The sequence below is a fragment of the Anoplolepis gracilipes genome, chromosome 7, assembly GCF_047496725.1.
Source record: "Anoplolepis gracilipes chromosome 7, ASM4749672v1, whole genome shotgun sequence".
Taxonomy (NCBI): Eukaryota; Metazoa; Arthropoda; class Insecta; order Hymenoptera; family Formicidae; genus Anoplolepis; species Anoplolepis gracilipes.
The window spans coordinates 368,665-382,892 of record NC_132976.1 but is presented as its reverse complement, the minus strand read 5'-3'; the positions used below and the strand labels follow the sequence as shown (position 1 = coordinate 382,892).

The following is a 14,228-nucleotide window of genomic DNA, read 5'->3' as shown; positions in this document are numbered from 1 at the left end:
CGCCTTCTCTAACTTTTCTACCTGTCTCTTCTTCGGGGGTCGCAGAGGTGAGAGTGCGGGCGACACTCTCACCCCATTGCACGCGACCTCACCGCGGAAGCTGCGATACGCGGTGGTTCCGCATCGCAGCTAAATGTTCAACATTTAGGAAACCCACCCTTTTTCCCTCCCTCCCTCCCTCCCTCCCTCCTTCACCTGACTCGCTTTGCAGAGTCAGGAATGGGGGGACGGGCCCTGGTAGAGTGCGAGTACGACCCCGGGGCCCGTCCACTTAACCGCTCCGGATGAACCACCGTAGGGTTTTAGTCGGTAAGAGTCCGACATAACTCGCCTCTCTCCCCCCCGGAGAGGCGGGTATCCATGATGGATTTCCCTACGGTAAAAAAAAAAAAAAAAAAGAAAAATATAATTAATCAGATAATTCGGAAGGAAATAATTTAATAAATAATATGTTGATTAAATATAACACAGTTTATTAAAATATAAATCAATGGTACAAACGAACGTTTCGGCATTAATTTGACAAATATTCTAATTAATATTTTTAGGAATTTTAAATTCAATCTTTCTATTTCTATTTTATAACTAACATGCCTTACATACATTGCCGTTGCAAGCGTAAAGATCAATAGATAATAATAAGAAGGTGATAGAAAATCCAAAGTCTTAATCTCTTTTTATCTTTCTTTTAACAAAAAATATTTAATAATCTGTTGTTCTTATTTGGTAACTAATGCTATCGTTTTTTATCTCCAATAAAAACGTGTAGTCCATCTATGCAAATCTATTATTGCACTGTTATATGATGCAAAAAACCTGCGCAGTGATAAATAAGAACATTATTAAAAGTTAAAGAATAAACTTCTTAATTGCAACGCAAATGTTGAAAAAAAAAACGGAATTATTCGCTGTGATTAATAATGTGACCTATAGTCAATTAAACGATATAATTATCGTCATAAAAATGATTTATTTCATCACGTTTGCGCCACGATTTCAAATTAAATTATATTTTATATCGCGTCCTGTCCGCAGGACATCTAACATAAGTTAGATAGCCAATTATATTAAAATAACCTAGAGATTTAGTTTAAAATAAGCGCCTACAAGTAAATTGTTTTATTATAACATAATTGGCTGTAAATACCTAGTATGGAGAATATTGAAAAAACTACCAAGAATGAAAGGAAGGAATCCATCGTAATCTGCAGAAACGTCTAAATCACAAAGAACAGGCAATAATTCTGTAAGTAAATGTCATAGTTTGAAACATTGTTAAATAAGTAAATGTTCAATATAGAGGTACCTTTTTCTGCAACAAATACTTGTTGTTACTTTTCTTTCAAAATTTGTAGCAATGTTATGTACATACGTACGTACAATCGTCATATTCAAACACAATTATACAACAAATGAAAAAAGAAACTATTTTCTTTTCAAGCAGATTCAGTTTTTATGTTTAAAAATATATATAAAACAATAGATTTTCAAAAAGATCCCTAAAGTAATCTCTATTTATCGAAAAAAAATTTTGAAAAAATTATATTGTACAGGGTGCTTTCCAAAATTTTCTATGTGTATGTTATTTTATTCATATTATTAAATATTACAATTATACTGTATGTTAAAAGCCGATTTCAGTTTCCTCATTCCCTACCGGATTTGCATTTAAGGTATCAATTACGTAATTTTTTCACTTTTCACAAAGAAAAAATTGTGTCATCGATCCTCTGATTTTATTAATTTTCGATTATGCGAGGTCGGTAAAGTGTGCCCCTGCTGATCGTCAGATAGGCAACCCAACTTACTGATCTGTATGTTGCAGAAACACCCTGTACAAATTATTTTTCTGAAGAATTACAATATTTTGCAGTTATAATATTTTAATTCACATCATATTATATATACATTTTAAACTTATACTTGAACATTTACTAAAAGATACTAATATTACTGAAAACAATGATCAGTTATGAAAGCAATAAGTCTATTTCTAATCGTATGTATAATGATATATGATATTTAAAAATATAGTTTTGAAAAAGGTGTGCTTTTATATAATGTTTATTTAATAAAAGAGTTTCTCATTCTTCATTCTTTCTTTTATAACATCCTATACAATTCTAGCAATTGAGTAATCGCATGAATGATTCCACAAAAAAAAAAACTTGACCTATGCATATATATTTAAATTTGAAATTTTGAAATCTCGCTAAATAAGCTTTAAGAAAATAACTGCAGTATTATGTGCAGTGATATATTCTCTTGTTTTATTCGCATTTAGGCAGTTACATATTTACATAGATATCATGAACAGTAATGCTTAGGCACAATACTAATTGTAAGTGTGGAGCCATTTTACATACTTACATCGTGATATATACAAAAATGTATGTCAGAACTCATTGTTCTTTTAAGAATTGTTGTGACATTACATTAATTAACTGGAAAATAAGTTATCTTTTTGAATGATATATTTTATCGATCAGTAATAATAATGAGATTGCTGTAAGATAAATATTATTTAAATGCTTAATAAAACATGACAGTGGTATACATGACATGGCAAGTTGACGGCAGTTTACAGTTTATTGCCAGCCATAATCATATATAAGATGTATTAAAAGTCGTCTACTATCTCTCAATTATACAAGGAATGTGTGGTTAAGAGAAATATTTCGGCTTTTGTTGCATCCAGTGTACTCAAAATTATTCATTGTATATTTTAGTTTCATTTATATACTAACATATAAAGTCGTATTCACATATGCGTGCATTTCGGTAATTTATATGTGTATGTAGCTCATAATATACCTTTTATCTCTTTTGACTTTAATTTATATTTTACTCTAATTTTTCTTTTATTTACGTCAGCTCGTTTTGGCACATTGCTTAGCTGTGTCGAGGCAAATTCGTCGATAGCGAAAATCTGTTCACACAATCTTATCAAATCATATTAATATATAGGTATCTAATTTTTATTTCTTATTGAAAATATTGAGTTATAAATTTCGATTAATTCTAATAAATAAATGCGCGATAAACGAATACGTATAATAACACCTAAATTGAAGTGATTAAGGGCACATAATTAAAATCGGGTTCTTTAACCAACAACAAAATAGTCATGTTCACGAATTTTCGCCAAAGGTTATTAACAAAATATTATATTACAATACTTATATATTTTTTATTGCTCTTAGGATCTATTGGCTTAAGAAATCGTCCGATTGAACGTTTATATAGGCGCATAAGAAATCATAACTTATATTTTTAAATACCTTACATCTTACGTCCGCAATAATTTATAACGAAATCTATAAACATAAAGAAAGAGTATATTGAATATATGTGTTTATAAAAACAGAGCGGAAATATATTCCTATTGATTTATAGTGAAATGTAAAACGATTTTCTTTGGAATACAACGAGATTCTGTTTATATTAATGCCCAAAAATAATGATACGTAAAGAGACGAACACGTTTCAGTCTTAAAGGATGATTAGTCTCTGCTTTAGAAATAAATAAAATCGATTATGTTTAGTGTGGAGAGACAATATGTAAAAGAAACGACAAGAAAGAATGTTTTTAATATTTGACACAAATCGTGTTCCCACAACTTTTCAGATTCTTAGAGTTTTTATTACAATTTAAATTTAAATATAATTGTGCTTTTAAAGCCTTTTTTGTTCGATTTAAAGCACGAACATTGATAACATTTAATAATGTGTCATTTTCAATCTTAGGTTTAAAAAACTTGAGCTGTCATAATTTTTTTTTTGTTTTTTATTAAAAAAAGTTTTTTTTATTACTTTGTACGTCATGTAATATGTAATAAAATAATATGTACATGTATATATAATTCACAATTGAGTATATGTGCGTTAACATTTAATAAAATAAAAATTAAAATTAAAAGTTAAATATAATTTTTGAACACAAATATATATTAATTCATTATAAAACATATACGTAGTATTTCTGTCGTATAAAAATAATTGTAGAACAAATTAAATTAATTATAAAAAAATTAAAAATTAATTAAATGACAAACTTAATAAAACATTTTATTAAAAAAACAGATTCAATAAATAAAGGTACATGTTATATATAATATATATATGGGGGTCAGGTTAATTTTTTATTTATTTATTTATTTATTTATAACATCGTGAAATTCTGTCCTTTCCGAATTACGCGAACGCTACAATTAATACACGTAAAAAGTAAAACCTCGTATACCTGTATCGCCAGACAAAGCCAGAGCGATGGATTTTTTATCCTTGTCTGACTCATCTATTTACTTTACCTTAGGAACGCATTAGTAGTTACTGCATTGGCCACTACTACGGTATGGCGCTGAAATCACCATGTAAATTACACCATGCATGGTGTAAGGATACATCTTACACCATGACACCATGCAGCTGATCTCTGCGATTAATCTATCTCCGTCATCTCCGTGTCGCGAATTTAACTCTATGTTTCAGTGTCGCGTGTTTTTAATCTCGAAAGAATAATTTAAATAACAATTTTTCAAACTGCGATTTTTATGAAGAGACTAACTTATTTTTCAAATAAATATTAAATGTGAAAGATATAACAATTTAATTACTTTAATTATATTTTAAGTCAACGATATATTATGTCGACATACTTGGAGTAAATATAATTATCAATAATATAGAGATGTAGCTGTTCATCGTTGAACTAAAAATAACTTGTATAGATAAAAGAAGATGTAAAATGGCTACTTTATTAACAACATCGTCAAGCACGAAAAGGTTTGTCAAATTGGATAATATATACGAATAATAATTTTCTCGATAAAAATTATTAACTTTTTGCAGAATTACACAAATTAGAAATATGCGGCAAGGCAGCGTGATAGATATAGATGCCGATATGTTTCTCAAGATATCGAACTACGAGGATACTGTCAGACAACTGGATATATATTACGGAATCGTTAAACGGCAACTGTTGCGTTATCAGAGCTGCATAACGGGCTTATTTCCGCAAATCTCGACCGATCGAAAGATTGGCAGTGTACGCGAAAGTATATACTGTGCTGCTGCAATATGGAGCTTGTATCAAGCGTACAGGCGTATTGACGATGATCGCGGAAAATCCTACGAGCTGGGACAATCCGCGATTAAATGTATGCGGGGTATCTTGGAATGTTGGATAAAGCAATCCTCCAGAATAGAGCTCTTCAAGAAAAATCAATGTGATCGGTATGCATTGCACTGCAAATTTCACTTAGACACTGGCGATGAAATTTACAAGGATGCCAACTATCATCATTTACAAGTAAGCGTTTAACAAAAATTATGCTTTTTTCAATTAATAAAATTCTCTAATATATAATAGTACATATATATATATATATATATATATATATATATATATATATTTATTTATCAAAAAATATGTATTTGCTGTTTCAAATTTTTACTTTATTGAACATTATATTCTATTCTATGCGTGTGTTTAGATTGACATTGTATCCCTTTACTTAATATTCTTGGTGCAAATGATTTCTTCCGGTCTACAAATTATATATACGCAAGACGAAGTGGCCTTTGTGCAAAATCTAGTGTACTATGTTGAGAGGGCGTATCGTACCCCGGATTACGGCATGTGGGAACGTGGAAGTCGATATAACGATGGAACTCCAGAAATTCATGCCAGCTCTATCGGCATCGCCAAGAGCGCACTGGAGGCGATCAATGGTTGTAATTTATTCGGGGAAAAGGGCGCGTCCTGGTCCGTGATATACGTCGATATTGATGCTCACAATCGTAATCGCAGTATCTTCGAGACGATGCTTCCAAGAGAATCTAGTTCAAAGGTAAATAAATTCAAATGCACAAAATTCTCCACTTAATTTTTACGATATTTTACTGATTTTCAGAGCGTAGATGCTGCTTTACTACCAACAATTTCCTTCCCTGCCTTTGCGACTCATGAGGAAGTCCTGTACAATGAGACCAAGGCAAACATAGTCGGCAGACTGAAAGGCAATTATGGCTTTAAACGATTCGGAAGAGACGGTTATAAAACAGTGCTAGAAAATAAACAGCGACGATATTATAAACCTGGAGAAATCAAGGTCTTTCAAAATTTGTACTGTTATTGTAGAATCGCTCACATCCATCACTTAAACACAGAAGTTTACCTCTGCATGAAAATTTATTAATTTTAATCGAATAACAATATCTTTCTTTGATAGGATTTCGATAGTATCGAGTGTGAATGGCCGCTGTTTTATATCTTCATGATAATAGACGGCGTATTCAAAAGTCTGCCGGAGCAAGTGGAGGAGTATCAGAACTTACTGAAAGCGAGAGTGCACAAAGATTCCAGTGGAGGTACTAAATAATATTTTAACTTGAGTTTTATCCTGCAAGTAATATCTTATAACGCATCTATAATTATCTTTGATAATCACCTATGTATGAGTTGTATAGCTCCGTAATAATAAGATTTATTTTATTCCCATAGATCCAGTGATCCCCATGTACTATTATGTACCTGTTGAAAATTTGGAAGCTGAAAGAAATGAACCGTGCAGCGCTTATCGTTTGCCGAGCGACGAAGGGAGAGGTACTACTACTAGATCTACAGATCACGATACTGTGCCGATGTACCTGTGGAATCAAGCTATGTTTGTGATCGCGCAGCTGCTCACCGCCGGCCTTTTGCATATTAACGAGTTAGATCCGATACGTCGATATCTACCATCGTACAATCGTCCGAGGCGAGCCGGAAGATATTCCGCTTTCCAGGTAAAAAGAAAAAAATGTATAAAGTTTATATATTTCGTTTTCCTCGTTCCGAAATTAAATGATGCACTGTATATGTAGCTACTTGAAATAATATCTATATCATATCGATAATGATTTTAAGAGATATTTAACTGATTTAAGAAATATTTTTTTCCACAATTTGTGATCAAAAGTTAATAATTTTTTATGTTATGTTCCACACAGGCAAAGCCCAGCATTGTAAGTAATTTAATGTATATGCCTGTTATATGTAGAACGTTCTTTTTCTTTTTCTTTGAAAGAATGATGCTGTTATTTGAAAAAAGGCTATAGCCGGATAAGCATACTAAAAGTGCCCTCGACGAGTTTTCAAAAACATTTGGCTTGTCATGTCCTCACTGTAAAAAAAAATTTCCTCAAAATTTCAGCTTCCTAACTTTATTTTATTTCTTAAGTTATCGAGAAAAACGTTACTTTCAGTTTTTATTTTTCTTTTCTCTAAATATTTGATATGATTTCATATCGATTTTTTTCTAAACATTTATCAACAAGATACACAAAAGAAAATATTTTTTTCATTAATCTCGAATGAAAGCTCGATTTTTATAGAATACTCCTTTTATATGTCATATACTCTCAATACTCTCAAATTTTTTCAATTTTTTCAAGTTGGTACAACATAATGAAAATATGGAAAATCTTTTTTTTATGATTTTTTTGTAATAGGACGGAAAATTGTGATTAATAAGTATCCGGAAAAAACGATATGAAAGATCATCTCAAATATTTACGGAAAAGAAAAATAAAAACTAAAAATGACATTTTTCTCGACAACTTGAGAAATAATAAAGTTAAGGAGTTTAAATTTTGAGGAATTTTTTTTTTTTACAATGAAATGACAGGCCAAGTATTATTTGAAAACTCGTCGGGGGCATTTTTTGTATGCTTCTCCGGCTACAGCCTTTATTGCTCCTTGATGTTATATTTTTGCAAAAAAAGCATGCAACATATATCACCATTAAAAATGTGTTTCTTGTTTGCAATATTTTTTACTTATTTTATTTTTTTTTAAAGCCTGTTATAAGTTCATGCAAAATTGCATACACACGACGATTGAAAATTTAAACAACTGCTATTTTCAATGTCGTATGATTTGAAAAATATTCTTGATGACTTTTTTTTATTTATGAACACTGGCTGTATCTTTTTTATATCAGGGCACTCACACCGACCTAGTAGTACAAATAGTTCTGATCGCAGAATCTATGCGATTGCAAGCTATGATGGCCACGTACGGTATTCAGACGCAAACGCCACATGAAGTCGAGCCCGTTCAGATTCTTTCTTCCACTCAATTGGTGAAGGTTTATCAAAAGCTGGGAGTGAATAAAAAGCTAAATCTCCAAGGACGACCAGCGCGACCTATAGGTTCTCTAGGTACAAGTAAGGTATGTGTCATAAAAAAATTTTGTATTTTCTTTTATTAAACAAATATATGTCTTTATATATATATATATATATATATATATATATATATATATATATATATATATATATATATGTATGTATAAACAATACTGATGTAATACGTAAAATAAAATACAATATTTAAAAACATAATAATTACAATATTAAATAATATTAGTAATATATATAAGTAATATAATAATAAAATCTATTAACGAATGAATTCTTTTACATGAGCAGGTGTATAGAGTCTGTGGTATGACGGTGCTCTGTTATCCTTTGATTTTCGAGGTGTCCGAATTTTATTTGTACAGAGACATGGCTCTATTGATCGATGACATTAAAACAGAATTGCAATTTGTGGGCAAGTATTGGCGTCTCTCTGGCCGACCCACCGTTTGTCTCTTAATACGAGAAGAACACATGCGGTAAGTTTGCATACTTGTATGTATATATATATATATATATATTGATCGTGGTTGTGTCTTTTTAATTCTTGTAAAAATTTGTCTAGAGATCCGCAATTTAAAAAGATGTTGGATCTCTTTGCGATGTTGAAGAAAGGCTACTGCGATAAGACGAAAGTACGCATCGGCCGTCTACAAAATCTGATTTCATCCTCTTGCATCGGTAATGTACATGTTAAAGTTGATTTCTATGTATATAAAAGATGAACGAATAGTTCATAAAAAAATTAGACTATGAAAATCTATAAAATTTTGCATCTATAATATAAAACATTTGTTATTAGAAAAATTCGATAGATCGAGTGATTTTTTTTTACGGTTTGTGCGAGTATGACATGATGTAATATCATAATTTATATTGTATATATATATATATATATATATATATAGAGCATCTGGACTTTGTAAATACAATGGAAACAGATTTGGATCTAACGCAATTTAGACAATTGCAGCACGATTATATTGGTTATCAAAGTCTTACGGATGTCCCAAGAGCCATTGCTTACGCGGAAGACGTAACTGATTATTCTGTACGAAAATTGTTTTAATACTACACAGTTAAATTTTTAATTAAATAAACATAAGTGATAATAATATACTTTTCAGCATATGATAAATGAACCTCTGAGCAACATATTAAATGAACTTCGCAATAGCATTGGTCTATACGCCAAGTGTCAATTGTACGGTATCTTAGTAAAACGAGAAGGAATTTATTACGAAATTAACGGAACGATAGGTATTTTGTATTTTTTTTTCTTCTCTCATTTTCTTGGACTTTATTTCTCGTTCATGATTTTTGACTGGAGTTAATCGTAATTTTTCATCATTTTCCAGTCCGTGATAGTTTGAGATCGTTATATCAACAAGCTGGATCCTTAAGATTCTGGATGGCTATACGTTACTGCAGCAGTTTATTGAATCATACAGTAGACAGCATCAGTCCTTTTATTACTGGAGTACTAGTCAAGGGAAAACAGGTAACAATATATAGACTTTTAATTTAATTTTTTTAATTTAATTGGAATTTATCGTCAATGTGGCATTAGATCGCGGTGGGCGTGATCGGACAGGAAGAAACGGTATTCGACAAACCGATGACGCCGGCGGAAATACAATCGGTAATGTATTCCACGATACAACCGCACAATGTAGTGCAGGCAGTGCTTCAGCAAGAAATTTTGCTGTACTGCGGTAGACTTATTGGTACTAATCCAGAGATGTTCAAAGGCATACTAAAAATACGTATCGGGTAAAGTATCATTTTTAAAAAATAATATTTTCTTACTACAAAAAAGAAAAAAAAAAACAAAGCTTAATCATCATTCAAATGACGTTTAGATGGGTTTTGGAAGCGATGAAGCTCTACTTGCAAATGTTTGTGAAGAACGCTAAGCCGATCGAAAATTACAGTCCTTACGAAATTCGGCAGTTTCTCATCAAAGTATTGACTGTCAAGGAATGGGCCCATACAGAAAAGTATGTAACGTGCTTTAAATTATTAATTTTGTACGAGATGTAATATTCCTTGATAATAATATTTATCGTATTACCAATATGAAGTCTGACAGTGCTTGGCCGCCGGAAAATTGAAGGTTGCTTATGCCGAGTACCGGCACACTTTTATAATCAAGTATGGGAAGTTTTGATGCGCTGTCCCGATGGTATCGTAGTGAACGGACGCGAATTGCCTCAGCAGCCTACCGTGTCCAGCATGACACGTTCCGAGATCACGTTTGCCTTGCTCGTCGAGTCCTTGCTACATCACATACAGATGCCGGAATACCGTCAGATCGTAGTTGAGGTAAGCGATTTTAACAAATGTTGTTATCTCTCTTTTTTTCTTCTTTTCTGTATACTTATTTACTCGACTGCAAACATATAAAATATCGCAAATACAAGAAATCCGAATATCGAGGGAAAAAAAGTTGGTATAAGAAACCATAGCTACCGATGTTCACATTAAAAAAAAAAAAATCCTTTTACAGCTCTTGAGTATTGTATCGACCATCTTGCTTCGGAATCCGGAATTGAGTTTCCAGAACCAGCTGCATCTCAACCAACTTGTGGAAGATAGCTTCATCATGTATTGCAAGGTAATATAAATATTACAAACGTTTACGTTTTTTTAAACTTAAATTTTTGCCGTTTGTTCACAGGATCACAATTTATCAAACATCGATGATAAATCGTTCTTTTTCTCTGCACATTACTCAGTGACCACGGGATATCTTGCCAGGGCCGTAGTCAACAACGTTCTTACCGGTGGTTGCATGACTACTATCGTAGATCCTAGTGATGTCATTGAATCACCGCGAGAAATGTGTAAAATTACATAACGATCTGAGTTGTCAAAAAAGCTAAAAGCTAAAGATCTGAAAGATTATTTAATACTAAAATTTAATAGTAAAAGAAAGTATTACATGTAGAGGCGTGTAATATACATCTCGCCGTGTATATATGTATTATCAGATTCATAGATGAAAGACAGCAATGATATAAAGAGTGGACAAAGTTTCGATCCAAAGTTTTCGCTCTCTCAGATGATGTATATACGTATATTTTAAAATATCTATTAAAATATTCATATATATACATATCCTATACAAAAATGTATAAAGTATAATTGTAAAAAGCATATGATTATAGATAAAAGTCATCTCTTGGCGAAATTCATGTCCATTGCGCGACCGGAACGTTGTATGTTGTTAATATTGGCTTTGATCCTAGATGCGACAGTACCCATTTCTGTCGCGACAACCAGTTGTTTCCTATAACAAATGCCATATTTTAATCGACGTAACATCAAATAATATCCAAATTTATTTTTTATATATTCGTATATTATATCCATTTCGCGAAGATATATGTATACATTTGAGCGCGAAACGTGTCTAATGAATGTACCTGATAAAATCCTTGTTGTATGAATTATTTTGTATTTCCTTCCTCTCTTCCTCGTGATACATTTTTACATTTTTCTCTCTCTCTTTATCGCGCCACGCTGCGTTTGCCATCATCTCTTGCCGTCGTTGTTCCTTTTCCTCCTCGGTAAGGCTCGATTTTGCTTTCGGTCTATATTTTTGATCTTCTTTTCTATCCTCTTTCAATTTCATGCGACTAACATCAGAGGTAGACTTATATCTTCCGCTATTTAGTATCTATAAAATTAAATATTTAGATAATAATTATAATATGAAGATATAAGATTCATTTTTACATTTTCAGCAAATAATAACATATGTCAAAAGAAAGATATATTTTCTTTTTAAAATGACTTGAGAACCCACATAAGTACAAAGTTTCAAAAACTATCTATTATTATTTATAAAGATAACGTTATTATTAAAAGTAAAAAAAAGTTTATCGCTCACTGTTGCGTCGTTTCGTTTCTCCATAGAATATCTTCTTTCATTTCTGTATTTATCCTTTGAACTATCCCTTTGCATATCGCTTTGTTCATATCGCCGTTTATATTTTCTGTTGTATTCCTCCTGTTTTCTACTTTTCTCATACTTTGGATCTCTATGTTTGTTTAATGTCCTTTTTCTAAATTTATCATTGTCTATCTCTATATTATTTCTCAAACATTTCCTATCATATTCCTTTTTATTACTTTTCTTCTCACGTGAGGGATCTTCTCTTTGTGGGACATCTTCATTACTGCTTTCAGTGCTGTCGCTGTCACTATCACTATCGCTTGTACTTTTCCTTCGTTTTTTTCTCTGTTTGCGTCGTTTTTTCTTAACAGAAGCGTCATCGTTACTGCTGTCCGATTCGCTTTCTGAATCGTGACTATGCTTTTTTGACTTTTTCTTTCGTTTATTTTTTATTTTTTTCATTGATTTTAGCAGATCTTCTTCGCTAATATTGTCTTTTAATTGCTTATATTTAGTCGCTAGCAACTTATCCAACTCATCCTCACTGCTATCCTTTTGTTTTGACTTTTTCTTTTTCTTCTCGCTTTTATTTTTATGCGATTGCTGTTCTAGCTGTATAATATACGCATATGTGTAGATGAATGATATATTTCATATAGATAAGGATAAAGTATTAATAATCACTTACCAATTCTTTGAGTTGTTTCAATTTGACAGGATTTTTCAGAAGCTGACTCCTACTTTCCATTTCTTTTTTCTTTATGGTGTATAGAGGATCCTCTTGCATTTTTCTAACCAAATCAACTTGTTCATTACCGGAGAAAAATCGCAACGAAGGTGGAATGCATTCTAATGACAAAATAAAAAGGATCGTAAGTATTGTATAAAAATCAAAAAGATAAGTATCATAAATGGCAAAATAAAAATTATCATAAATATCATAAAATTTTTCTTGAATAACAACAAATATTGATAAAACTTTTACCATATTCAACATGATTTTTTGGGGCTTTAGTCAAGTCCGCCTCTTTCTCTAGCTGTTGCATTTGTTCAAAGGCCTTGTCAACTGGTCTCCCCAGTAGATATTCCTCCCTACTAACCATTTGATTCGGTCCTTTATACATCCAATCCAATTTCTTATCATCCTTTTTTTCTATTACACCTTGCTCCATAGCATACTTTGTCATATCTTCCCGATCTTTCTCCATTTCAATCTGTCTCTTTAATTCGGCTATCCTTTTATTTTCTTCATTGTTTTGCTGCTCCGCTTCTCTTACCTTCTCTATGTTTTTCATAGTAGATGGATGCCACGATTTCTTTAAATTCTAGAACAGAATGATTTTGCCTTTATTAGTCGAAAAGTATGGCAAACGTAATGTCTTGATATTGTTTTATAATAAATTATTACCAAATCTCCGCCTCCCATTTTGCCTTATTAAACGTAACACTAATGCTTACTATATACAAATCACACTGAAATTATTATCGATACTAATAAATAGTCGCAATCACTGAAAAAAATGTTGAGCTTTTACGATAAGCTCTATAAAACACACACACACATATATATATATATATATATATATATATATATATATATATATATTATTCCTATTTATCTCTGCTCCAATTCCTCGCACTTCCAGCTCTTTTTTTCTAGGTTAGTTAATTGAAATTACATTCAACCATGATCCATGGCATCCATGGCACTGATGACTGGCATATATCATACACTCTGTAGAACATGTTCATGATAAAGAAATATGATATAATTCAGCGGAGACAACAGTTGGGTAACGTTACTAGATTTCCCGCCAACACTCGACGTTGATTTGTTGGTTCTAAAAGTAAGAGCCAATCACATTCGAATACCATCAAGCAGTTGAGTCCGCTGAATGCGCCCATGCTCTAGCCAATCAGAAATGATATCCAAGATCCGAATTTCAATAGCAGTTTCGCAATCATGTTACTTTCATATTTAAGACTATTCCTGATTGGTCAAAGCACGTTTGAATTTGAAGTTTGAATTGTTAGTTGCACGTTGCACATCCAACGGGAATGTTATATACCTATCTATTTTGTTGTATCTTGAACGCGTTCTGGGATCGCAGATTTTCAACGTTTATCTCGGTAATTAATT

At 31.8% G+C, this 14,228-nt stretch overlaps 2 protein-coding genes across 6 annotated transcripts; one reads left to right on the top strand and one right to left on the bottom strand.

Annotated features, from left to right (window-relative positions):
• Positions 1-4,384: 4,384 nt before the first annotated feature.
• Positions 4,385-11,624, top strand: LOC140667614 (probable phosphorylase b kinase regulatory subunit beta). Of its 3 annotated transcripts, XM_072895722.1 has the most exons (18): positions 4,388-4,785; positions 4,852-5,314; positions 5,499-5,855; positions 5,919-6,116; positions 6,237-6,375; positions 6,509-6,792; positions 6,997-7,011; positions 7,989-8,219; positions 8,479-8,666; positions 8,753-8,868; positions 9,096-9,238; positions 9,315-9,447; positions 9,546-9,688; positions 9,758-9,960; positions 10,050-10,187; positions 10,272-10,512; positions 10,697-10,804; positions 10,868-11,624. In XM_072895722.1, the coding sequence occupies exons 1-18, from the start codon at positions 4,748-4,750 to the stop codon at positions 11,045-11,047; spliced, it is 3,318 nt and encodes a 1,105-aa protein (XP_072751823.1). In that variant the 5' UTR covers positions 4,388-4,747; the 3' UTR covers positions 11,048-11,624. The 3 variants fall into 3 exon arrangements, with proteins under 3 accessions (XP_072751825.1, XP_072751823.1, XP_072751824.1); XM_072895723.1 differs by lacking the exon at positions 6,997-7,011 and having other exon boundaries at positions 4,389-4,785; XM_072895724.1 differs by lacking the exons at positions 9,096-9,238; positions 9,315-9,447; positions 9,546-9,688; ... (3 more) ...; positions 10,697-10,804; positions 10,868-11,624 and adding an exon at positions 8,990-9,054 and having other exon boundaries at positions 4,385-4,785.
• LOC140667615 (uncharacterized) lies at positions 11,077-13,839 on the bottom strand. 3 transcript variants are annotated; one of them, XM_072895725.1, is made up of 7 exons: positions 13,768-13,839; positions 13,497-13,631; positions 13,074-13,413; positions 12,777-12,937; positions 12,083-12,700; positions 11,616-11,869; positions 11,077-11,479 (listed from the first exon to the last, which is right to left on the bottom strand). In XM_072895725.1, exons 2-7 carry the CDS (start codon positions 13,512-13,514, stop codon positions 11,365-11,367), a joined length of 1,506 nt encoding a protein of 501 aa, XP_072751826.1. In that variant the 5' UTR covers positions 13,515-13,631; positions 13,768-13,839; the 3' UTR covers positions 11,077-11,364. The 3 variants fall into 3 exon arrangements, with proteins under 3 accessions (XP_072751826.1, XP_072751827.1, XP_072751828.1); XM_072895726.1 differs by having other exon boundaries at positions 13,497-13,599; positions 13,768-13,817; XM_072895727.1 differs by lacking the exon at positions 13,768-13,839 and adding an exon at positions 13,729-13,747 and having other exon boundaries at positions 13,497-13,599.
• Between the last annotated feature and the right edge of the window lie 389 nt (positions 13,840-14,228).